Raw genomic sequence first — 26,086 nt, 5'->3', positions numbered from 1 at the left:
TGCTATAACTCTACATGTTAACTGCTTGTTATTACTACTGTGATTTTTTTTTTCTTAAATCTTATAACGATATTTTATTTGATCGGATATTCCACAGTGTTAAAATGATGAAATATAAAACACATTTGAAGAAGATAAGTTATAGAACAAAGTTTATTTCTAAAACCACTTTGACATTTCAAGTTATGCCATTTACCAACCAAGGTACAATCAAATGCTTTTAAACACAGCTGTGAATTTTTATAAAAGCATAAGACGATGTTTTATTTGATACGATATTCCACACATAAAGAATAAAACAGTGTTATAATGATGAAAATTCAAATGTAAAACACAATTGAAAAATCAATCCCATGGCAGCCGATGGTACATACCGGATTGTCCCGATGGATTCCTTCATCGGCAAGGGTTGGCGCCTTAGCGTACAAAACATTGCTACAAAAACAACAACAACAATTGAAGACGCTAAGTTTAAGAACAATAAAAGGTGGTCTCTTTCGTACAACAACCACCAAACATTTGGTGCAATCCGCCATCTTGTCATCAAGCCGATCGACGTTTTGTCAACAAACACAAGGAAATTTGTATGCGTATGTGTATACGTGTGCGTTCATAAGCAGAAAATATGCGAGAAAGAAGATAACAATAAAGAGAATGCAAACGAAAATCTGACACCTTAATACCGCCAAACCCGGCCGGGTGTTAACAGCTGTCCGCATGAGACCACCTTTTAAATCCACCTTGGGTTGGTGGTAGTTTTTGTGCTAATGACTTTTACCTCTTTATTGTATCATGACTTAACCTAGTGAAATTACCTTACTTAATTCTACCACTTGAAGTCGACTTCGAATTTTTCCCACAAAGTCTAATAATCGATTATGTAGTCAAAAATCGACTTATAGTCGGCCTTTATTTTACTGTCAACAACAATCCAAACCAAAATCACAATTCAATTCTTTTTAGCTTGAGACAAGAAGTTGCTATAAACTAAAAATAAAGTACGATGGTGAGTAGTTAATTTAATCTAGTTTGTGAAATTGTCAGAACTATAAGAAAAGGCATTGCAACTAACCCTGGATTTTTAGGGTCCCCGCTCTCGAAGTCGTTCCCCAGCCGCTAGAGGTTCCTATAGTCGCTCGCCGGACAACAGACGCGGATACCAGTAAGTCACTTGTTAAATTTTTTAGTTACTTAGCAATACATGTTTACATATGTATATATTTATTTCTTGATTTCAAGTCGGTCCCAATACAGGGAGAAGTATATCTCCAAACATCGACATCCTCCTTCACCACCGCCTTTGCCTCCAGGCAAGCGACATGGATCCCGTGGACGTTCTTTTGAACATCGACGTAGTCGTTCTAGGTAAGTTTAGAAATTATCCACAAATTGAGGTTATGTTGGAAAAATCTCTTCAGACTATATGTTTGTAATTAAAAGAACTTTGGTCCATGTAAACAAATACCGTTTACAAATGTTTATAGAGAAATATTGGTTGAATTTTTTTTTTTGCTAAAACGAGATCTTTCCTCTTTCACAAATTGTTTTAAGCCGGGTTTATCTAAGTTTGTCTATCATTAATATTCTTTGTAGATCGGATTCTGGTCGTTATGACCGACGTAATTACAGCTCAAGACCCCGTTCAAGGACACGATCTCGCTCTCCTCATGCCAGAAATGATCGCAATAATAGGGTATGTTTTAAAAACTTTAACTCATACAGTCATATATTTAGAACTAATTATTTTGTTACAGGAAAAACCAATACCTTGCCGTTGTCTTGGAGTTTTCGGCCTAAGTGTCAACACTACACAGCCACAGATCAGAGAGATCTTTGGTAAATTTGGTCCGATCGAAAGCATACAAGTCGTTATGGATGCACAGGTACGAATAAGTACTTTGTTACAATAACGTATAATGCGACCCCTCGAATTCAGTAGTTTCTTCTTATTCGAGGCTTATAAGAAGTGATAAATTCAAAGGGTATAATAAACTATACGGTATTAAAAGAACTTTGATTCAAGAGAGTTCTGAACAAAGTAAAAGGCTTACCGTCACATTACATGGATTTCTAAGCACATGCATTGCATTTCAGCTAAATTTTCTTCTTTTTTTTTCTACAGACTAGGCGCTCGCGTGGTTTTTGTTTTATATATTACAAATACCTGGCCGATGCCGAGGCTGCCAGGGATAATTGTTGCGGTTTAGAAGTTGATGGTAGGCGCATTCGAGTCGCCTATTCTATAACGGAAAGACCTCACACTCCGACCCCGGGAGCATATAGAGGCCGTCCAACAAAGTAACGTACATGGCTAGAACCCCTTTATTAGGTTTTTTTATAATTTATTTCGTTTTAGGGGAGCTGTAAAACGCCATCGTGATCGCAAATCTCCTTCGCCTTACAACCACCGTCGTCGCAGCCGTAGTCGCTCGTACACTCCACGTATGTTCCCATTGCTTTATGAATATACAAAAAAAAAAGATATATTATAACTCAGCCATGGAATTATTTAATTGCAGGTCGTCACCGTTACTAAAACAAAGATATTCCCCAATTTCTTACTTTATTTTACTAACACTAATATAAAATAATTATCTAAAGGGAGGCCGATGTTTTGTTCAGAAGCGGATGGAGTTCAGTGGAATTTGAAACAAAAAGATTAACCTTTTACACCGGAGCTGTATCGATTATTAAAATTCACATATATTTATATATGTGTTCTCTATTAGTTTGTACGATTGCTTTTATTGGATGTTTGGTTTATTTTGAAGCTGCTTAAACAAGCCTTACCTCATACAAGTATATGGATGGATTGGTTACAAAATTTTCCCGTAATTTGTTTCAATTATTTTCAAATAATTTTAGATAGTTAATTTTTATTGAATGAATTTTAAATATGCCCTTTCAAATTTCCATATTCTCCTTTTGTTTCGCCTTCTCAACGTGTCGTTATAACAATAATTTTAATTTCTATAGAATATAAGAATTTTTATAAACAAAAACGACTACAATAAACTCTGTGAATTGACTGATTGGTAAAACTTGAGTTTTATGGGTTTTGCTGGATTTGACGGTTGGTTTTATAAGCAATTTCCAAGGTGTTTTGTATGATTTGCATATCAGTTTCAATGCTCCGTGCCCAGTTTTCTACATCACCCAGTTCCTTAAGAGCAGAGCTAAAGTTATCAATAAGCTGAAGCCATTGTTGCGTTTGCTTGGCAAAGTTACTGGCTCCAACATGCAGCTGCTTAGCCTCGGCGTCCAGCTTTTTTTGATTTAGATATGCCTGAGCCACTCTAAAATGTCGGGAAACTTTTGCTAATATGGAAAAGACTAGTTGAGAAAATCTTACCCAACATTAAGGTGCTCCACCAAAGCCTTAGTCAATTCGTTTGAAGCATCAATCGCCTCCTTTCGCCGTATCTCTAACAAATCAAAAGTGGTATTTAGCCACAAGGCACTTAAACGGTTCTCTATTGCAAATTACCCTGTTCTTGTTTACGTTTCGCTTGCTTAGCTTGGTGCTCTTTGGCCATGGAACTCAACATCTTGATTTACAGAAATGAAAGTTTATTTGTATTATTTGTTATGTGCTGTGTGCCCTTTATTCTATACTAGGTGTGTTCGCGTACTGTTGGTTTACGAAAAAGAGTTGTTCGGAATTTACAGTTCTGTCTGCCAACTCTGTCCCTTGATTGAGCGATTTGACGAAAGATTTTAGGAGTTATAAAAGATGTACACTGCTTGGTTTTCTTTTCTAATAAACACACAATTTAGAATCAAATATGAGTGAAACTGAAATTTTTACTTGCGGTATGATGTTTACGAAAGAACATATAGTGGAATTGATAAAAATGCTGCATTCGACATACCAACATGCCTGAATCCAATCTGTGCTGATTTTACGATATTAAGAAGACCAAGCAGATCGAAAGTCTTGCTCGTATTCGGTCTTTGGTTTCAACTCCTTGGAACATCTGTTTTTCGAATATGAAATCAGCTGAATGTCTCTGCAATCATCTGAATGGTTGTGAAAAACTTGTGAACTGAGCTTATAATAGATATGTGTTTAGCAGTAAGAAAATAAGACATCAGATTTTTCTTTTTTTTTTCTACGCATGTCCAAACCGACCCGCCAATTAAATTAATTACCATTCTTATTGTAATGCTATTTCGGTTAGACCACAATGGATTGTTTAGAATTGTTCAATTAGACGCGCTTGTGAGGTTTAAAATGTAAAAAAATTAATTCCATTTCACTACAGGCCATATGTTGCATATTCATGTCTTCAAATGGGCTGTGGGCTACTAAACATTGTCCTTAATAACGAAAACAGACTCGTGTTCCTGAGTCAGTTTTAGTTTTATTGCCTTATATCTACTAAATCGGATGTGCCATTATGAAATCAAACGTTTTCAGTGACATAATAGTTTGTGGAAAACATTAGCTACCGACACGGGATGACCCAGAGCACCACACGGGTTAGAACGCTGAGTGGTGCGAGAAGCTAAGCTGGGAGCTACAGGGCGCGTCCTCCGTTTCGGATAGTGGTTTCATATACGGAGTAGCTGCAATTACAGTCGAGGTTAAACAGCGGTATCGAGTGGAAAGTCTAATTGAAAGGCTGGGTGGCGGCGGTTCATGCTTAAATACAGAGTGCCTTTTATGCTCAATATGACAAGGAGAGTTTATGGCGCCTTTAAATAACCAATGGCCACACCGAGCTTGCTCACCTACGGAGCTTGACGAGGATCGCTACCTCTATTTATGAAAATGTAGCTACAAAATTGGATGCCGGTTCCCGGTTCGACCCCATGAAGTTCTTCATCGGCAACGGCTTCCGCCTCAGTGTACAACGGGGCTGTGCTTGCCCTGTTCCATAGTTTTTTTACATTAAAAAAAACGCTAAATCTACATTTGATAAGTTTACATGAATCAGACAGCATAATTAAATGGTGTATAACTTAATTAAATTGTTTTGTTTTGTTTTTTTTTTTTAATATAAAATATGCAATATGTCGTATCCGATGAACAAAGGCTCGCAGAACTATCTACTATGAAATTATTTTTGTTTAGTTTCTTGATCTGTTACATATCGTACGTATATCGCTGGATTGGGCACATTTGTTGGCGGAACATCTAATTCATCCATGTATGAGCAAGCAATGGCCAAAGTGCTTCCGTCATGACTAAAATTAAGCGATGATATTGAAGTGTCATATTCGTGGAATTGACACAGCCTTTTTTTATTGAAACCATCCCATATGTTCACCAACCCATCGGATCCTCCAGTTACAAATGTATTGTAAATATTGTGAAAGCTGATCGCATTGACTGGGTAGATGCGTTCAATTGCATCTTGTTTGCTGCGATGACATTTAAAGGCAAATTTTCGCTTTTGAATTTCTGGATCAGGATCCAAGTACTCGACAGCAACTCTACCCTCAATCGATGACATGACGTAGCCTTCTTTGTTTGGAAAAAGTCTAATACAGCGCGTTTGGTACTTAAGAGATGATTCTCTTTTCATCATGTACTCCTCCATTTTGCGCAAATCCCAAATCAAAACCTTACGATCTGAAGTGGCTACCACAATTTTTTCATCATTGACTGACATTGAGTAAACTTTTCCATTGCATTGTTCGTAAGTTCCCACGCATCGTTTTTCTCGCATATCCCATAGTTTTATGGTTTTATCCCAACTTCCGGTCAATATACCATTCACAGATTCCGCATATTCAACACAACGTATAGGCTCTTCGTGGCCACCAACTACATTCTCTGTGTGGGTATTTACATCGTACAAACGCAACTTATTGTCCAAAGAACCGCTCACAACGTGCACTACATCCTGCAAAAATGGAAATAAGCATTGCCATTTGGTCCATTTAATTCAATAGTTATACTCACCATAAAAGTGACATCTAAAACTGGAGCATCTTGTACAAATTTTTGGCGAACAGCATTGTTCATCACATCATAAAAGCGTACAGTGCCATCCCATGATGAGGCAATTAAATATTGATTCGATTTAGGCCCAAACCTCACTGTAGATATCCAATCCTCTGGAGCGCTGTTCAACTTTACCTCTGTCGGCCTCATCTTGGTCATCATATCCTTTGTAACAGCCCTGTTTGGCGTCGTTCGCCACTAGAAGTCGATTTTCGATAATTCAAATGTAAGTAAAGTCGAATAACCGAGTATTAAATCGAGTATTCTAATGCTGAGTTTACATGGCACATCTGATGCATGGTAATTGTAATAGTATTGGTGAAAACAAAGGTGTATTCGTCACATGTACACATAACCATCAGTCATGGCTGAAAAATCAAAATCATTTGATTTTTTGCGATGAATGACGTCTATCGATTACTTGAAAATCACGTTCTATGACAAATAAGTTTAAGAAAAGAGAAGTAAAGTATGAAAAATTAAATAAAATCAAAGAAAAGAATAAATCGATGTACCGTTTTAGGCAAAAGCTGTAATCAACACGTACACACGATGAGTACGATCATGATGTGCCATGTAACTCTGCTTAAGTAAGTAATTCTTTGGCACCTTAAGCAGGGTACTCTGCTGTAAGTTATGAAAACTTTAACAAAATGTTTTAATTTACTTAAATAAATTTACGTCTAATTTTCTGCACCAATAAAATCCTACCATCTTATTACAATAGGGTTAATTATCCCTAATTGCTACGTTTAAATCATTAGCCTTGAGCATTTTAATTTTTCACACATTTTTCATTTAGAATTTTTTTTCATATGGAGTTTGACATTAGCTCACATGAAAAGCTGTTTGGAGTACCAATCAAGATATATTCATTTACGAGTAGTGGCAGTTGCCCAACAACAAAATATTGAGTGCACTATCTGTCAAAATCTGTGATTAGTGCACCTCTGTTTTTGAGTACGTTATTAGTTCGCGCCATTTTTTGTTGTTTGTGTATATATGGTTATTAACTAATACACACACACAACCAAAACTCGTTGACAGATAGTGTACTTCGCGAGAAAAAAATTGTATTCAGTTTACGGTACACACTTGGTAATTATCTCATGTTCAACGGAACGGAATTAATCTTTGAACAAAAACTCTCTCGATAACGGATGCGAATATTAGGCCGCTGGGTAACAAGTGTCCTAAGTGTGGGATCACAGCCGATTGCGTTTAACTCACTGTAAGTTAGCTTACTTTATATTGTTGTTGTTGTAGCCAGATTTTCATATGGAGATGGTGATCCTCCTCCTTACAGGAGTAAGTGAGCATGGTCGTTTCGGTGCAAAGGATCGATCGCCGCGAGAAAAGGTTGGCCAATGGTTATTTAAAGGTGCTAATAACTCACCTTGTCATATCGAGCATCATAGGCACTCAGCATTTGTGCAAGAGCCGGTGCCGCCCGGCATCTCATTGCGACTCTCCGCTCGATACCGCTGATTGTCCCCGAGTGCCGTTGAAGCTACTCCGTATGGAGCATTCCACTATCCGCAAACTGTGGACGAGCCCGGTAGCTCACAGCTGAGCGTGAAAGCAATGAATACCACACAGATCGGACCTCCATGTTCTAGCCTATGTGGTACTCACAGCTATCCCGTGCCGGGGTTTACTTCCTATATTTAGCTGATGGCTTTAGCAGCCCATGCTTTTCTATTACACTGCATTTATATTGACTATAAACCTCATAAATAAAACGTCACAGTATTTTTGTCAATTTTATTTATTTTTTAATAATGTTATGGGATATATGAAATTTGCGACAAAATGCGATTTTCAATTGATAGTTTTTTTTTTATAAATAAAACGTTTATTGCCAATGTAAATATGTATATAAAAATTTAACTTAATTCACATAGAATTTGTGAATAGTAATAACTATTTTCATATGACAATCTGTTAATACTTATCACAACATATTCACTTTCTTGCGTGATATACATACATATGCTTCCATACTTATTGAGAAATACATATATAATTTTCAAATTTGACTTTTTCAAAGTTGACAAAATTGCATCTATGTTCAGAATTTTTTGAAGAGATTTTAAAGCGTTCACCAACTTCAACATAATGCAACAAGTAGATCGAGTTTTGGTTGGAAAGATAACATGTTGGTTTCAGACATAGAATCAGCATAGAATCGCGGACCAAATGGCTTGCACGAATTTTTATTCCGTTTAAGGGTTAATCTGCATATTTCAATAAGTTGTTAAAATTTTACTAAAACAGTCACATCTTAATAATATTTTATAAATTTAAACTAAACTAATCTTGGAATGGAAAGCGAATCCTGTGTTTGAAGTGAATGATACCTCGGTCTTTATAGATAACTCTAAGATGGAGACAGGGACTGGATTGGGGCCATACTTCGACACACAAAATATCGATACGTCGGTGAGACTGCCGGACGAGTGTATGTTCTTTCCTGTAGAGTTCGGTGCCATTACGGTAGCTGCAAAGGAAATTCTGAGAAGGGTTTTACAGTTTTCGAAATCAGCCCTCAAGACCGTGGTTTCTAGCAAAGTGAGGTCGAAGTTCTTGGCGGAATGTGGGGAATCCCCGAATAGACTTCAGTTTCACAACATTGTACTAACAAGGATTAGCGCATACGACGGCGCCGTATTGGAGCTTACTCCCTACACTCTTGTAATTTCTTTTTATCACATATTTTTAATTTTTTCTATTTCTTTTCACCACAGGTCAGACTGGCCACCGAGTGAACTCACCTTTTCAAATCCATTAATTTAATGTGGAATTTATCACAACTTATTGTTAATAGTTTATGTATAACATGTAATGTTCGTATTGAAACCTAAACCTAAACTATTAACAATAAGTTGTGATAAATTCCACAAAGTAATTATAAAATAGAATACAGGCTGTTTTCGTAATTAAATTATTGGTTTTGAAATCTGTTCAAACTTCAAATTTTGTCAACTGACACGAAAACGGAACGCAAAATTTTGTTTTTACTGAATTCTACATTCCGGTCATGATCGACAGACGTTGGGTAATCATTTGTTTTCCTACATTTACGGCAAGGCGGATTTAACACGCGAACAGCTGTTAACATCCGGCCAGGTTTGACGGTATTAAGATGTCAGATTTTTGTTTGCATTCTCTTTATTGTTATCTTTTTTCTCGCATATTTTTCGCTCATGCACGCATACGTATAGACACAAGCACACATATTTGTTTGCGTGTGTTGGCAAAACGACGACCAGCTTGATGGCGGATTGCACCACATGATTTGTGTTTGTTGTACAAATGGGACCACCTTTAATTGTTTCGCCATGCATTTACGGTATGTTTACGAGAGCTTAACCAGGCCTTAACATTTTAGTTACTGTTGACATAAAAATGTCATCTCCTCTAAAGAATCTTGATGTCACCATCGGCTAGTTATATTATTACCAACTTTATAATTTTTGCACAATTTACTAATGGAATGAATATATAAATATGTCCACGCTGGAATATGTCGTATTTAGTTACTTTTTTTTAATCATAACTGCGACTGCCATCTGTCGGCCTACTTAAGATTTTTAATACAATTTTGCAACTTATGAAATATTGCTTCGATTGGCTATTTTTGTTGTTTTTTGGACTTGAAATTGCACTAACTTGTTGTATTGTATTGTATTTTATTGAGAATTTTGTGCTATGTATTTGATATTTATTTTCTAATTGTGCTATATACGATTATATAGAGTTCATGGGCTTTTTGCAATGAATTATAATTATACTCATTTTCCATTGGATAACGTGTTGTAACGTACACACATGTATTCATATTTGTATAGATATGGGGGCATGGTTTTACATATAAAATATACATTTTGTTTTTTGGTAAAGGCAATTGATCTTTTGAATACTGTATATATGTGTTTATATGTATGGGTGTATAATTATTAATTTAGTTATTATAGAATAGAATAATCATCAATAATATAAAAGTCTTTAACAATTCATTTGATTTACACGTTTACGTTACAATTAATACAACACTACTATCGAAAACATAATAATGTTTTATATAATTAATATATCAATGTAGACTAGAACTGTATGGCTAAAAGATTAATGGGTCTACATGTCAAAAGTTAGCACTTGTTAATCAAAATAGAACTTATTATTCACTTAATGAACTTTCCACAGATGTGGACATTTATTAAGGAATTTCCTCTATTCGCTTTGACTCTCTTGACTAAACTACAATAGACATATGTATGTAACTTACATTAGACTAGCTAGGCAGAATACAATAACATACAACATATGTAGATACTTAGTGGATATTTTGTTGTCCAATTCCTGCAGCACCATAAAGGAAACTGGATTGTCTTATAACCGACACTGTGGCCGCGGCTACTCCTGCCTGTGGTGGTGGTGGAGGAGCTGGAGCTCTATGCTTTTTGAATGGTTGATAACCGGCGGGCTGCAAGGGCTTTGTTGTAGTCGTAGCAGTGGGTGTAATGTTCGTATTTGTATTATTGTTATCAGCAGAGATGTTATTGTTATTGGTTGCCGTAACTGTAAAAATGATTTGTGGCATTATGGGTGGGTAGATTGATTCATGTATTTACATAATAGTAGTTGTACATGATTTGCTAAAAAAAAGCATGCTACAAATGAAAGGAAACTTAGAAAATAAGAAAAATTAAGAATGTTAAAAAAGAGTGTTAACGTTGGGTGAACCGCCTTTATTTGCACTTGGCATTAGGCAACGTTCGTGGATTAAGTTTCCATGGGAAAAAGGCAAAAAGATACGAGTTTTAACCCATCCTCTCTCCTCTCCCCTTGGAGAGGAATATACTTTTGTGCGCTCTAAGAGGAAAAAACTTGTCTAGGAATTCTGTGCGTCACACATTGTCGTAATGCCTGTTCATACAAAGGCCAGCCCATATCAATGCATGGATTAACAAGTTAAATAGTTCAAAGTCCCTACCCTTATCTAATAAAGCCTTAAAATTATCATTTTAAAATTTTTTGCTGCAAAGACTGGTACTATATCATGGCGAAACAATTAAAGGTGGTCTCATTTGTTCTGTCATCTTGCCATCTAGCTGATCGTCGTTTTGCCAACACACGCAAACAAATTTGTGTGCGAGTGTGTATACGTGTGCGTACATCAGCAGAGAATATACGAGAAAGATGATTAGGTTAGGTTAGGTTTAAGTGCCATCAGACTCACTTAGACGTTTTCGTCCATTGTGATACCACAGGAACAGAAGAAGGAAGATGTCTTCTAGTCCCTACCGTTGAGCCATCCAGATCGCTTTAAAAAGCCCAATAACTTGCGAATCTTCACATCCGCTAAATCAGACAGGTTCTCAAAGAAATGAGAACCTAAAGTGGAACTTCATTTAACTGTTAGTGCGGGACACACACACAGAAGGTGTTTTATAGTCTCTTTTTCCTCGATGTCCCTAAAGCTGCTGCAAATTCGTTGCTGGCAACCTTCAGTCTGTCAGCATATTTTCCGAATAGACAGTGACCTGTCATGACGGACACAATTATTGAGACGTCTGTTCTAACCAATGAACACTTTCGGTAGCCCACTTTGCTGTTGCACGTAGAGCTTTCTGAAGTATATATCTTACAGACAGACGGACATAGCTAAATCGAATCAGAAAGTGATTCTGAGTCGATCGGTATACTTATCAATGTGTCTATCTCTCTTCCTTTTGGGTGTTACAAACAAATTCACAAAGTACCACAGTAGTGGTGTAGGGTATAAAAACAAGGCTGTATAAACACAATGTAAACTATTTCGATGCAGCGTAGTTGTCATTCGACGCATCAGAATTCATAACCATAATGAGAAAGAAAAATGTGGACAAACTAAAAAAAATTAAACAAAAAAAAAAGAAAATATTTATCGTAAAATGATCGTGGTAACTGCTTTTATTGAAAATGTTCATTCATAAATGTATAAAAAGATAATACAGTACATTTATGCATGTATGTTTGTTTGTGTAAATGTGACTTGGTTTTCTACATAATTATTATTCAAAAGAAAACAATAAAATTTTATACACATGTAAATAATGATGAGAAGCATGCTCCAATAGTTTGGATAAAAACTATATTGTGTGAGTGTGTGTGGTTTAATTGTTTTTTTTTTTCTTTTTTCAATTCAAATTATATACTTTTACAAAGTTCAACTAAATTTGTATGTGTGGACTACATATTTTAGACGAATTTCGATTTCAAAAATAATATATATGTAGGTTTATTATAATTTGACAACATTAGTTAAAACAAAAATTTGATTTAAGTATTCTAAGAAAAAAAAAACGTAAAATTCAATAAAGCTATAATTCATAATTTCGCAAATGGGTATGAATGACTTCCTTCTTTCTAACAAGTTATTTCTGAATACATAATAACATTTATTTTAATGATTAGATAACATTATTAATTAAAAATATATATAATCGTGTTAACATATACAAAAAAAAAAAAAAAAATACAGTGTGTTTTAGGGTGTATGCTTTGTAATAAAAATATTTTTAAAATAATACATTTGCAATTTTATATATGTTTAAAATGTTTTTGATTTTTTTTTGTATATTTAAAAAAGGATTCATTACATGTTCAAACATCTCTCACGTGCATTGTTTTAAAATGATGCTGGAAAACAAATTTATTTGAAACAAAAAATAAAAAGAATATTTATAAAACTTAAGTTGTACTTAGTAATAAAATTATTATATGTATTTTATATATATATATATAAAAAAAAACAATGAAATGCATTCCATGTTCATTGTACGCTCTTCAAGTAAATGCCTATTTTTCTATTGGCAACAGGGCGAGTAATGCTTGTTGCATATAACATTTGCTGACATTTACATACCATTTGTTGCTTTGACTGTTCGGCGAGGAAACACTTTTTCAATATTTAAAAATGGTGGCGGTTTGGGAAACTCGGTTACGTTGTGAAAACGTTTGCCGAACTTCGATTCCAAGTCAATGACTAAGCGACTAACGGCATTTGCATTGCTATTACCGAAGGGGGGAGCCGTGTTGCCACCAGCCGGTGGTGTCAGTGGTGCACTAGCTCGTATAGAAGAATGACGCTGAGGTGGTACTGGGGGTGCTCCACTTGACTGAAAGGAATAAAATTTAAATTAGAAAAATTCCATGACAAGCTCGATAAAAACTTTCAACAAATTTTTATAAACAAAAACTTGTCTCAACTTTCTTACTTATAGAAGTTTTAATTTTACCTTTTGCTGCAGAAGCATAAATTAAACAATTAAACTCGGGTTAGGTTAAACGCGTTTTTAAATTTGTAAAAATCTGCCCAACTAGAGCTGCTAATACACGATCAGAAATGTTATAAGTAATTTTAAGAATAGCAACCCTTAAAGTTGTACACATCATGTGATCACTGTTATCGTTTTTGGTAGGTTTCTAACAAAATTGGTAGGTTTTTCTTCTCTTGGTAGGTTGGCAGGCCGACCTCAATTTTTGGTAGGATTTTTACAATATACATATAAATACCAAGTGAAATAACGAAAAAATCACTCCTTGTCGATTCTGTGTAATTGTTAAGAGTGCAGAAAAAAAACCATGGAAGTCGGGGAGCCAAATACTGTTACAAGGGGTTTCACTGACCAATCACTGACCGGAAAAAGGGCGTTAATTCTGATGTAGTATATAATTGGTGCAAGTGTAAAGGATCTCTTATAAATTTTGTAAATTCTGAGGAGGAAAGGCGGCTTTTGTGCTTTCTAAGACTACAGTCGGGAAACTGGGATATATGGCAGCTGCATACAACTATGGCCAAATCTAATCCATATTCAGGGTCCTACAATTCATTGTAACGGCGAAAATAAGTAGTAAAAGGGATTTTTTGGGATAAAACGCTTAAATTGGCAGACCGCTCTATCCATATTCGGCATGGTTGTTCATTGAAATCGGAAGATCAGTACAAAGAGTACTATATCATGATAGAGGCCATTTTCATACCCACCACCATAGGATGGGGGTATACTAACCTATTAATTCCGTTTGTAACATCTCGAAATCTTGATCTAGGACCCCATAAAGTATATATATTCTTGATCGTCTCGACATTCTGAGTCTGTCCGAGTGTCGAAATTACGATAGCGGTCGAACGCATAAAGCTAGCCGCTTGAAATTTTGCACAGCTACTTACTATTTATGTAGGTAGTTTGGGTAGGCTGATCGCAATTTTGGTAGGTTGATAGACTGATCCAATATATGAGTAACAAGCAAATAGACGAAGAAATCGTCAGGGATAACTTAAAATCGTTCAGTTTCCTATTGTTTCTGCGAATTCATTAAATGTATAGGCAGCATATTGTGTTATCCTGATGATGTTTTTTAAAAAAGGGATGGAATATTGCTTCGATAACATCATTTTTGAAGAATCATTTAAACTATTGTACATTACTTTTGTAAAGACATATAGCTGTGGTCAAAATAATAGCACCGGGGGCTCAAGAAGCCTATTCAGGAGATCGGTTTATATGGGAGCTATATCAGGATATGAACTGATTTACACCAAACTTTACACAGTTGTTGAAAGTTTTACCAAAACGATATGTAAAAAATTTCAGTCAAATCGGATAAGAATTGCGCCCTCTAGAAGCTCAAGAAGTCAAGACCCAAGATCGGTTTAAATGGCAGCTACATCTGGATATGAACTGATTTAGACCAAACTTTACACAGTTGTTGGAAGTTATACCAAAACGATATGCGCAAAATTTCAGCCAAATCGGATAAGAATTGCGCTCTCTAGAAGCTCAAGAAGTCTAATCAGGAGATCGATTTATATGGCAGATATATTAGGATATGGACTGATTTGATTTTAAGCGCAGCTGTTGGGAGTCCTAACAAAACACACCATGCAAAATTTCGGATAAGAATTGCGCCTTTTAGAATCTCAAGAAGTCAAGACCCAAGAGATTGGACCGATTTGGCCCATTTAAAATCCCAAACGACCTACGCTAATAAGAAGTATTTAAGCGCCTAGCTTTACTCCTTCGATATATATATATATTAAAGTATATATATGGGGTCTTAAACCAGTATTTCGAGGTGTCTCAAACGGAATGAAGAATTTAGTATACCTCCATCTTATGGTGGAGGGTATAAAAACCCCTATAGACGTGTTTTCGATTTTCCGTGCTAAAATCGGTCCCGAGCACACCTGATAATCGAGGTTCACCCGTATATCCCTAATAGAAAACAATCAAGCGGGTCTAGAAAACATTCATGCGATGTGGGGAATAGCTACCGGGTGAATGTGGTCCTTGGTGAACCACCGCATCCCACTGTACCTGAAGAAATTGAATTGACCTCTCCGGGCAAACCAGAGTAGTTCTGGCTCAATTACGATCCGGTAAATGTAGCCTACAGAGCGAGGACTGATGTCCAATCCCATTGCAGCCGGTTGTATATACCGGATTGACCCGATGGAATCATTCATCTGCAAGGGCTTCCGCCACAGTGTATAACACACTGCTACAACAACAACGAGTACAGATTGGTAAAGCCCCGTTCAAACCAAACCCGCTCGATTTGACATTTTGCTAAAAGCTGGCTAAAAATCAGGTATGCAAAATTCAATTATAAGTGCCAGCTTACACGCCTCAATTTAAGCGATTTGTCTGAATTTTAGTTTAGGTTAGGTTTTAATGGCAGTCTGAAATAAGACTCTCATATATAATTTTCGTCCTTTGTTATGTCTCTGGTGTAAATCGAAACCACGAGCTAATCCAAGCTTGCTAGCAGTTAAGCTCTACAATACATATATTTACTATGATGTACTATGGGTGTAGTACAAGATTTTATGAATTCCGCTATTAAAACCATAGATCGTTGCGCAAATGCTACCATGTTCGGGGACAACATTGAAGTAAAACTTGAATCGGACAGGAGTTAAGCTGCCGCTTCTTCGGCAGCTGTGGCACTGCTTTAGAAACATCCAAATTCACAACTCTGATGAATTGTTACTGAAATAGGTAGTCTCTACATCTATCGCAATCAAAGTATGTGGTAAAGAAACACTCCCGCAAAGAAACGCATTGCACGTGATATCCTTAAAAAAAAAAACGTTTTTGTAACACACCCATCAACGTTTGTCCATACTCCTCAAGGTTGAGCACATGAACAGGTGATACAACCTCCCTGTAAGATTATTATGCAGCACATAGTCACTACGTTGGGTTTAGTCATGAGAGTTTCAATGCTTTAACCTGCCTATGATAAATTGCTATTTTAAACACCAAAGAATAGAGAGTTTGTGAGTGTTGATGGATTTTATACACACACACATACCACACAATTCAAACTGAAGATTTACTTTAGTGAAAAGTGCATATGTAAAATGTATGCAATCAAATGAATTATTTTTACACTTATGTGTCCACCGCCTGAAAGTATTACTGAGTAGGAACTTATTTTTGTTTGTTGTTTTGTAAATGGAAATAATGTTGGAAATTGTTTAAAAATATTTACCCGATGTCTGTAATTCATCATCTTTTAGATTCGACACAAGTTACTCAAGAGATAATTCGACTTTTCAATATTTGTATGCAGAACTAGTTTTCATTTGCAGTCAATTTCACACCTTAGTTGTTTGTAACGATTTTTCCATAACAATGGTATTATTGATGACCGTTTCGTTGGCTGTGAAAATTATACACCACAAGTTTGTGTGTGGGTATTCAAATGCTACCTCAGCAGTAAATGTGGAGCAACAACTGCTAGCGTTGAAAGGAAATATGTCAAAAAGGGAATAAAAAAAGAATAGAGGCATTTCACGATGACAACAGTGTCTTACATATTTTGTTTTGGTATTTTCATGCTATACATGCCGAGAGCGACTGAAACGTCGTACAGGGTGAAAACGTGTACTTATAAAATGAGAGAATAAACAAATGCAAGAGAGCCATGAGAGCGAAAAAAGTATGTAGAATTGTGTCGCACAATATTGCATATATTGAGGAGGGTTCGGTAAAAGTGATGCATACTTTGCAGGCACTGTATTAAGTGTGTGTTTGTTGCCTACTTTTTTGAGGGTTGTAAAGATATTTGATAAAAGTATGTATACGGTGGTGTGTTTTCCTTCTAATCACAAAGAATAATTCTTAACTAATAAAATCTTATATATAAAATTCAATTTGTCTTTGTTTGTTTGTCGGTTTGTTTGTTCCCTATAGACTAAAAACGGCTGAACCGATTACCTTGAAATTTTCACAGATTGTGTAGGTTGGTATGGAAGAAAACATAGGCTATATAATTTTTTGATATCGGGAGGGGGGGGCGCCCCTCACCCTTACCCCAAAAGTACTACCCAAAAATAAAAGTGGATCGATTGGGACAATATGGGATTCAAATGAAAGGTATTCAAGAGTAGAGTACGAATTTCATAATAGAAGTAGGGTCCAAGTATCTGGGGGGCCGCCCCAACATCCCTTAAAATAGGTTTATTTGACGATCATGACAATATGGGACTGAAATGAAAGGTATTCGGGAGAAGATTACGAATATGGTCAGGAAGTAGGAATAGGCTTTATAATTTATGGATAACGGAAGGGCGTGGACCCTCAACCGTTACCCCAACAACACCACCCAAAATTTAAAGTAGACCGATAAGGACAATATGGGTATCAAATGAAAAGTATGCAAGAATAGATAACGAATCTGGCATACAAATTCATGTCGAAGTATAGGGGGTCACCTTCACAAAAACGTCCAAAATAGGCACATTAGCCAATCACGGATATATGGGACTCGGTTGGTTTGTTCCGTATAGACTGAAAAACGGCAGAACCGATTTTCTCGAAATTTTCGCATATTGTGAAGGTTACTCTGGAAGGAAACATAGGCTATATAGTTTTTCGGTATCGGAAGGGGACGGACCCTCCCCCAAATGCCAGAAACACAATCCAAAATCAAAAGTGGACCGATCGGGACAGTATAGGTATCAAATGAAAGGTATTGGAGAGTAGAATACGAATATGGTATTAAAATTTGAGTCTTAGTACCCACCGGACCGTTCATTTCAATATGGGGCTCAAATGAAAGGTATTCGGGAGTAGATTTCGAATCTGGCATACAAAATCAGATCGAAGTATAGGGGGTCATGTCACCCCTCAAAAACGCCATTAGACCTATTATGACTATATGATACTTGGCTGAACCGATTTTCCTAAAATTTTCATAGATTGTGTACGTCTGTCTGAAAGGAAACATAGGCTATATAACTTTTAGATATCGGGTGGAGGCGGACCCTCCCCTTTACCGTAAAAACGCCACCCATATCCGAAAGTGGTCCGATGGGCACAATAAGGGTGTCAAATGAAAGGTATTGGAGACCAGACCACGAATATGGTATTAACATTTGGGTCCAAGTACCCAGCGGTAAAAAAAAAAATTCTCAACGGAAACTGTTCTCTTTACCGACGATTCCTACCAAGGAGAATCCACGTCGGAGCAAAATTACCATCTTATTAAACAGAGTCTATTACCATCGTTTGTTGGAATTTTTTGTGCAGAATTATCAACAAAAGCTGTGATATCCTCGGATAGCCTTAGCGCGGTTAAGACTATATCGAACAATAAAATGAGTCTTATAATTATTTTCTTAACTTTAACTTAACTATGCCTGTGCTTATAATTTGGGTGCCAACACATATTAACATTACAGCAAATGAAATAAAAATTTACAAAGAAATTGGGAGAATTCGAATACCTTTTTATCCTCTCACAATTCCAGCTGTACAGAAGTTCCGTATCAGGGTAAATACACACACAACCTGCATACGAGTTGGCAAAAGTGTTTTTAACACACAACATTACTTTGATAATTGTGCTATCATTCAATGTAGTAACTGCAATCAAGAGCGGAGTATTTCTCACATCCTTGTGGAATGTCCTTCCTCCAGACACAATGAACCGATGTCAACTCTCATGGACCCTCTAAACCAAACAGTCTGCCAAAAATCTTAGTATGCCTTTGCAAACACAACACTCTACCAAATCAGATCTAAATTTTTAATAGTAATAATCGACATATGGTCTAGAAACCCTGCGATTTTTATTTTTATATTTTATGAATTTATTTGTAAAATATAGTCTAATAAATAAATAAAATTTCGCCACAATTTTTTATCCCTCCCCTGTGTCAAGTATGCAACCATTTTAAATATTTTTATCAAGTGGTATCGCTCCGTACCAAGTTGTTCGGTTGCGACTGTAAAAAGAATATGTCTTATGCGTCCCCCAGTTTCCTTATGGAATGGTCTTGGACAAATTTGCAAATTTCGAGCTTCACCTATCTTTAGCTTTATAAAATATCTTAACAAATGTTTTCGTAATACTCACATTGTTACTTGTTTGTCTCTGAGGCGGCGGTGGTGCTGGACACGTTCTATGAGGTGGTAATGGAGGGGCATTTATGGGTCCGCCATTTAATATAATGGGTTTCGTTGATTTACTACTTAACGGGCTACTCGAAGACTTTGCAGGGGGAGACATTGCTGTTGTAGATGGTGGTGGAGGAGGTGGCGGAGTCGCATTTGCGCCCGTTCGATACTGATCACGCAGAGCCGAAACACTATGCGTAGATGAGGAGTTTGACGGCGGTTGAGTTGAAGACGGTGAGGAATTCACACTTGTAGCAGATGATATGAGAGCCGAGTTAATGGCACTTACAGGAGCCGAAGACATGGAGTTCGAACCCGAATTTGTGGAAGCAAATAGGTTTAAATTGGAATTTGAAGTACTGCGAGCTGGTGTTGGCGGTGGAGGTGGCTTAACGTTGGGCGGTTTGGGGGGAGCAACTGTGGGTCGTCCTTTAGGGTAGAAAATATTTTTATTTTATATGAAAAAAATTACCATAAAAGGGTGCCAATGTTCAAAATCTTACCAATTGGAGGTTGTGGAGCAGATCTTAGACCCGAATTAATGGCTTCATGGGATTGTGCTAAGGGTGTGCGCATAGTACCAAAATGTTGCTGCGGGGGAAACACCGGACCTGCCCCTGCACCAGCTGTTATGGGTGGCGACCTAAAGTTTAAAAAAATATTCATTATATTATTAACGATAAGCAGTAAAATCTATTTAAATTATTTATTTCAATCAAGCCATTTTAAAACCAATCATATGTTAGAATTTAATTTCTTTTGTTTTTTACAAAATTTGAAGCATTTGTGTGATTGATAGACTGCAAATGATAGAGAGGTGAGTATAGTTTTGGTTAAAACTTTGGAAGCAATGTGAGCATAAGCCTTTATACGCTGGTTAAGCAGCTTGTTATGAATGCGTTTTGTTTTGTACCTTGGTGACTTCATACTATGATGTCGTGCTACTGCCGGTCTTTGGCTGGTCAATTGCTGCAGGCCTGGAGGTTTTGGGGCAAAATTCGGTTTGCCATGATTTGGCTTCATTGAAGGCAACAATGGTGATTTGGTGGGCGGTGATGGGGAAGCAGATGCCGATGGACTAGTACTGCTGCCCCCTCCGCTTTGGCCCGCCGCATTATTGCCAAACAATGATGACTTATTGGGTGCTAGGCTACGCAATGATCCCGATGTTGCCGTTGATGATGCCAATGAAGATGAACTATTGGTGGCGTGGTTGTTGTTGTTGTTGTTTGAAAAGTTTGTTGTGTTTAGGGATGATGTTTTTGTATTATTTTCGTTGTTATTATTATTTACAAATACATTATTATTCCCTAAAGTCAAACTGTGGAACCGAAAAAGAGAGTGGTGTAAAGAAAAAAAAAAAAACAAATACAACATAAAACAAATGCAAAATAAAAAAGCATAGTAAAGAGAATACAAAAATCAACTAATAACAAGCCGAGTGTAACAGAAAACACCCACTTTCTGAAACATTTCTATTTTCGACTTCCCTTAAAGTTTGTATTAACAAAATCGTAAAAAGATTTGACTGCTCTAGGTTGTAGCAAAAGAAACAAATTTCATTAAAACAAACAAAAGTGTGTAAAGGAATCGGCAGCATACCAACCAAAACTCTTGAAATATACATTGTGGTTAGACCACCACACATTGTCAAAGATTCAGACGATTTACCCTTAATAACACTCGAACATGATTCTTATCAAATTTTTCCAAAACAGATGTAAGGTGCTATAAGAATTCCAGTTATATAATAAGTATGCATGTGCTTACAAATATATGTGTGTGTCGTATGTATGGATGTGTATACAGAAACGAAATATGAAAAAATTCCACATGAACCCAAACGGTGTTTCCCTTTAGCACTTATAACTAAACCGTTATATGTACTTAAATAATAAACCATTTTTACATAATATGCAAAATTTAAATTTGAGCTACTTCTCCTTAAGAAATTAATTATTTTGTTTGCGGTTTTTTGAGCATGAATAGTGCAATACTTTAAAATAAAATTTTAATTTAATATTTAATTCAACTTCATTTCAAATCAGTTTTCGATCATCATGTAAAAATGGTAGTGCAATTTTTCATTATAAGAAGTGATAACCAAAAATTGTTCAAAAGTGTTTCTCTTTACCTATATATCTAAATATACATGTTCATCTATTCGATTAAAAAAAACTTATCCATATTTATGTACAATATACATACATATATTCTTAAATACAAACTAGTACACCCATATATCGACTATGAAGAGAACCATACTTACTTTAGATTTGCGGCTTTGCTTCTAACACTTCCTCCAGTGTTTATTTGTTTCATCAATTTGCTGTTCATTTCTGATGATGTGGGTGGAAGAGATTGCTTCGATGTGTCGTTATTGGAGAGTATAGTTGAACGTGAGTTAGTTTTATTCTTCTCCAGAATGGAATCGGAAGTGCTCTGTAAGACGTTGGGAAATTTAAATTTACTTTAGTATAAATTGGGATTGATAAGTTGTAGTAAGTGTCCAACGTTATTTATCACGTTACACCGAGCAATCTTCTAAAATACACAACTTTATAGTTCTTATAAAGTATGAGTCGCAATGATTCAGCGATGTCCACCCGTTTATAGAAAACACGATATATTCCCAACAAATAAGGATATATGCTCCAAAATTTTGCACAAAAAGCAATTACTGGAGGTGTATACGTGAGTTGTTGTGTCACGCGTGAGTCACGTAGTTCGTGAGTGAGATCCAAATCTAATCACGTGATCGTGCGTGACCGCGATTAGTTTAAAATTTTTCGTTAGAGGAGCGTGAAATCGTACTCACGGCATTAATCACGAGAAACTCACGAAGTATAGGGGGTAACCCCACACCCCAAAATCAGTCAAATCAAGTAATATGGAGATCAACGGTATTTGGGAGTAAAAAACAAATTTGATATCTTTTCTCAGGGCAAAGTGCCGGTGGCCGCCCCAGCCCCAAAACACCACCCCAAACAGTTCATATTTACCGACCATGGCAATTTGATATCCATATTGGAGTCGAAATGTCTGAGGGGCCATTCCTCTCCATAAAAGCATTTACCCTAATTATTAAAAACACCAGATCTCGAAGATTGGTAATGTGATTCGTTTGAATTTCTTTGCAATTTTACTCTCCAAAAACAAAACCTGGTTTCTATTGTTGGGGTCAGATGGCTCGAGGGCCGGCCAAAACCCGCCAAAGGATATACAGACCAATCACGATAATTTAGAGATCAAACGAAAAGTGCTTGAGAGAAAAAAGTGAATTTGATATCCAATTGAAGAGCCATGTGGTTAGGGTGCCGCCCCACCACAAAATATCTCCCTGTTGTTGTAGTTGTAGTAGAAGTGGGTGGTACACTGAGGCGGCAGCCCGATGATGATGAACGAATTCATCGGGTCAATCCGGTATATACAACCGGCTGCCATGGGATTGCGAATTTGATATCCAATTGAAGAGCCATGTGGTTAGGGTGCCGCCCCACCACAAAATACCTCCCTATTATATAGGGTGGAAATTGATTGATTTTGGAAAAATTTATACTCAATTTCGGGACAAAGACCCTGGGCTACCAGAGCTGTCGCACTCCGGCACGCCGTTCGGACTCGGCTATAAAAAGGTGGTCCCTTATCATAGAGTTAAAAAAAAACGTTAATCAGACAGCATTCAAATAATATGTGAGAAGTTTGCCCCTGTTCCTTAATGGAATGTTCATGGGCAAATTTGCAATTTGCCAAGTGTCTGGGTGGTCATCCCACACCCGAAATGCCCCGTAAACAGGATATATTTACCAAAGTACTAAGATAGGACTTAAAAGAAAGGCATATGGGAGTAAATTTAAAGGGACCTTTGTTTATAGCCCAATCCAAACGATGTGCCGCAGGGCGACACCTCTTTGGAGAGAATTTACATGGCTATGCATGGCTTTGTACCTCACAAATTTCACCAGCATTAAGAGAAGATAACCACCGCTTTAACATTTTTCGATGTTTTCGCCAGGATTCGTACACAGGCGTTTAGCGTCACATAGCGGACATACGCTACAGAGGCACGAATTCGATATCCACATTCAGGGCGAAGTGTCCCCACCCTAGAAAGACAATAGAGAGCTAAAGGAGGGGCAGCGGAGCGGGCCCGGTTCGGCTAGTTGAAAATAAAAATCGTTTTCAATTAATTTTTATTTTTCAAATCAAATACTAATTAATTTAATTAATTTTTTAATTGAATCAATTAATTTTTTCAAACACAAATTTCAAAATTTCAAAAATTTTGAGTCAATTTTTAATTAAATATGCATTTTTTTAATTGAATGAATTGAATTTTCCATCACCTTTTTCAAAAACTTTTTCATACTACCATTTTCGTGATTGAATCAGTTTCAATTAAAAAATTAATTGAATCAATTATATTAGTGATTGAAACAGAATTTAATTTCTTTCAGTAGGTTTGATAACTACTTCTAAGTAATAGGCCCTAATGGAAATGCAAATTTCCCCATGAATATTTCATGAAAGGCTCTATCACACTACATGTTCTTGTCTTGTGACATGTCACTTTTTATGTATCATTGGTATTTCATTATTACATACGATTCATCATTTTTGCTATCACACTTTAATGTTATTTTGTATGACATAAACTAAAAATTTGGGCAAAAGCTGTTTTTTCTTGGTTAAAAATTGTTAAAGTTGTGGAAACAATTTAATTTGGGGTTGCTTTCATTCAACTTACAAGGAAAGGAAAAATAACAATGATGTTATTATTCGTATCACACTATGTGTGCAACTTTAACAATAGCAAAAATTGACATGTCATAAGACAAGAACAAGTAATGTGATGGCACCTTAAGCAACAGGGGCAAACTTCTCACATATGAATGGGTGCCGTCCGATTCAAGTTTAAGCTCAATAACCAAGGGACTTTCTTTTTATTGCCGAGTCCGAAACACGTGACGCAATGCGAAACCTCTCTGGGGGAGAAGTTTTTTACATGGCATATTACCTCACAAATGTAACTAACATTAGTAGGGGGATAACCGCTGAAAAATTTTGGACGTTCAAGCCGGGATTTGTACCCAGGCATTCAGGTCTTTATTATTATTTAAAATATCTTTGCTCTTACCGTGGACACATTTTTGGGCGGCTGAGTTGGTGGCTGTGGCGGTGGTCCTCTGTTTGTTTTAAAGTTTGCTTCAGTTGCATTGATATGCGGCGTGGAGCCAGTTGTTGATTGTTGCTGTTTTTGTCGTTTAAGTGTTAAATGTTTCGTGAGTTCAGCATTAAAGTCCATTGGAGTATTGTTCGTTGATGTGTTCGATGTTGCCACCGGTGGAGGACTAGTACTGCGTACATTTCCAGATGAAGTGACTGCCGCTATAAAGGAGTGTTTATTTTCGATAAATAATGAAAAGTTCACTTTATTTCAGACTTAAAACTTACTACTTCTGCTGCCATTGACTGGTTTTAACTTGGGCATTGAAGACATTCCCTCGAATAAACCACCCAATTTCGGACCACCATTGCCAATATTATTGCTGGCACCGCCAATAACCTGCCGTTTGGGTGAGCCACCACTGCTGGAACCAGTACTGCCGGCACCAGTACTGCCGCATATTTTACCAGACAGGGCAGGTCCACTCTTATCCACTGTTACGGTAGGTCTTAACGTTTTGCCCTTTTGTATAGATTGCAATAGGGCGGATCGTGCTTGTTCACCTCCGCCACCACCTAGTTTCAAGTTGCCCATGGCTGGGGGAGGTGGTGGCCCCGGTGGGGGAGGTGGTCCCGGTGGTGGAGGTATAACCATCTGAAATTAGACAAATACAATAACATAAGTAAATGCTAAAACCATTGTGTAGGCGTTTTGAGCATTAACATAAATACTTGATGTTTTCGATAACTTTTAATTAAACTCATTGCTTTGCGTGTGTGTGTGTCCTAAACTTGAAACGATATGAGCGGTTTTCTAGAGCCGTAAGCAATGCTGATGTGTTCGGCTTAATCATTAATTGGAGACTGCTTGTTGGCTTTTTCTTCACAACAAAATTTAAAAAACACATATTTCAATTTGTTGATTTTTTTTGTCAAATAGTGCCTACGCAAATTGTGATGTATGGATTATTTCTTGTGTTTATTACACCAGTGCTGGAATTGAGAAGGCCTTATTAAAACTTGATCCAGCAAACTTAGTTTTTATAAGTTTCAAATACGAAATAGCTTTCATGTAAAAATGGGAAACTTTTTTCAAAGAGAAACTTAAAAAAACAAGTCTTAGGGTAAAAACAAAGGGTTAAAAAATATTTCTCGGTAGGCGAAGAAAAACATTTCGGAAATAACTGACATTTTCCAGCCACTGTTCGATCGGAATACAACAAGTGATTTAAATCATAAGAAAAACTTCACACTGAACATGCATCTGTGAAAATGTTAGCCACAATGCAAATTGAACTGAATTCAGCAGTACACAACGAACACATCTTTTGTTTAATCTAATAGTGCGAGCATGGATCATTGTTTTTTACGCATCCCACGGTTTTAGATACGGCAATAGCCGATTCACTAAAGCAAAAATTATAGTAAATAGTGTGAAAGAAAGACAAATTACCCACGCACATATTTGTATGATATTCTTCTTAAGCATAGTGATTTTTTAAGTGTGCAT

At 36.6% G+C, this 26,086-nt stretch overlaps 4 protein-coding genes across 4 annotated transcripts in view; 1 reads left to right on the top strand and 3 right to left on the bottom strand.

The window, feature by feature from the left end:
- The first annotated feature begins 904 nt into the window (after positions 1 to 904).
- LOC106083181 (transformer-2 sex-determining protein) lies at positions 905 to 3,280 on the top strand. Its single transcript, NM_001311235.1, is given in 8 exon segments — positions 905 to 1,006; positions 1,086 to 1,162; positions 1,240 to 1,365; positions 1,594 to 1,693; positions 1,755 to 1,883; positions 2,123 to 2,298; positions 2,357 to 2,442; positions 2,520 to 3,280. Coding segments are annotated over 8 exon segments (714 nt in total). The 5' UTR covers positions 905 to 1,003; the 3' UTR covers positions 2,537 to 3,280.
- LOC106083182 (biogenesis of lysosome-related organelles complex 1 subunit 1) lies at positions 2,857 to 3,640 on the bottom strand. Its single transcript, XM_013246060.2, has 3 exons — positions 3,488 to 3,640; positions 3,353 to 3,425; positions 2,857 to 3,296 (listed from the first exon to the last, which is right to left on the bottom strand). The coding sequence occupies exons 1-3, from the start codon at positions 3,546 to 3,548 to the stop codon at positions 3,050 to 3,052; spliced, it is 381 nt and encodes a 126-aa protein (XP_013101514.1). The 5' UTR covers positions 3,549 to 3,640; the 3' UTR covers positions 2,857 to 3,049.
- Positions 3,641 to 5,006: 1,366 nt separating this feature from the next.
- Positions 5,007 to 6,173, bottom strand: LOC106083180 (mitotic checkpoint protein BUB3). The gene is made up of 2 exons (XM_013246058.2): positions 5,912 to 6,173; positions 5,007 to 5,852 (listed from the first exon to the last, which is right to left on the bottom strand). Exons 1-2 carry the CDS (start codon positions 6,113 to 6,115, stop codon positions 5,064 to 5,066), a joined length of 993 nt encoding a protein of 330 aa, XP_013101512.1. The 5' UTR covers positions 6,116 to 6,173; the 3' UTR covers positions 5,007 to 5,063.
- Positions 6,174 to 9,149: 2,976 nt separating this feature from the next.
- LOC106083174 (uncharacterized) overlaps positions 9,150 to 26,086 on the bottom strand; it is a 36,708-nt gene continuing 19,771 nt past the window's right edge. The window contains exons 3-10 of the mRNA XM_013246043.2: positions 24,865 to 25,231; positions 24,548 to 24,798; positions 21,680 to 21,852; positions 20,324 to 20,731; positions 19,914 to 20,053; positions 19,370 to 19,839; positions 12,864 to 13,116; positions 9,150 to 10,534 (exon numbers count right to left, since the gene is read on the bottom strand). Of these exons, the coding sequence (XP_013101497.2) occupies positions 10,290 to 10,534; positions 12,864 to 13,116; positions 19,370 to 19,839; positions 19,914 to 20,053; positions 20,324 to 20,731; positions 21,680 to 21,852; positions 24,548 to 24,798; positions 24,865 to 25,231 (2,307 nt within the window). The 3' untranslated portion in view covers positions 9,150 to 10,289. The remainder of the gene's footprint in view (positions 10,535 to 12,863; positions 13,117 to 19,369; positions 19,840 to 19,913; positions 20,054 to 20,323; positions 20,732 to 21,679; positions 21,853 to 24,547; positions 24,799 to 24,864; positions 25,232 to 26,086) is intronic.

The sequence above is a fragment of the Stomoxys calcitrans genome, chromosome 5 (genome assembly GCF_963082655.1).
Source record: "Stomoxys calcitrans chromosome 5, idStoCalc2.1, whole genome shotgun sequence".
NCBI classification, from domain to species: domain Eukaryota; kingdom Metazoa; phylum Arthropoda; class Insecta; order Diptera; family Muscidae; genus Stomoxys; species Stomoxys calcitrans.
Note: the sequence above shows the minus strand (reverse complement) of the source record. Positions and strands in the feature narration are given on the sequence as shown.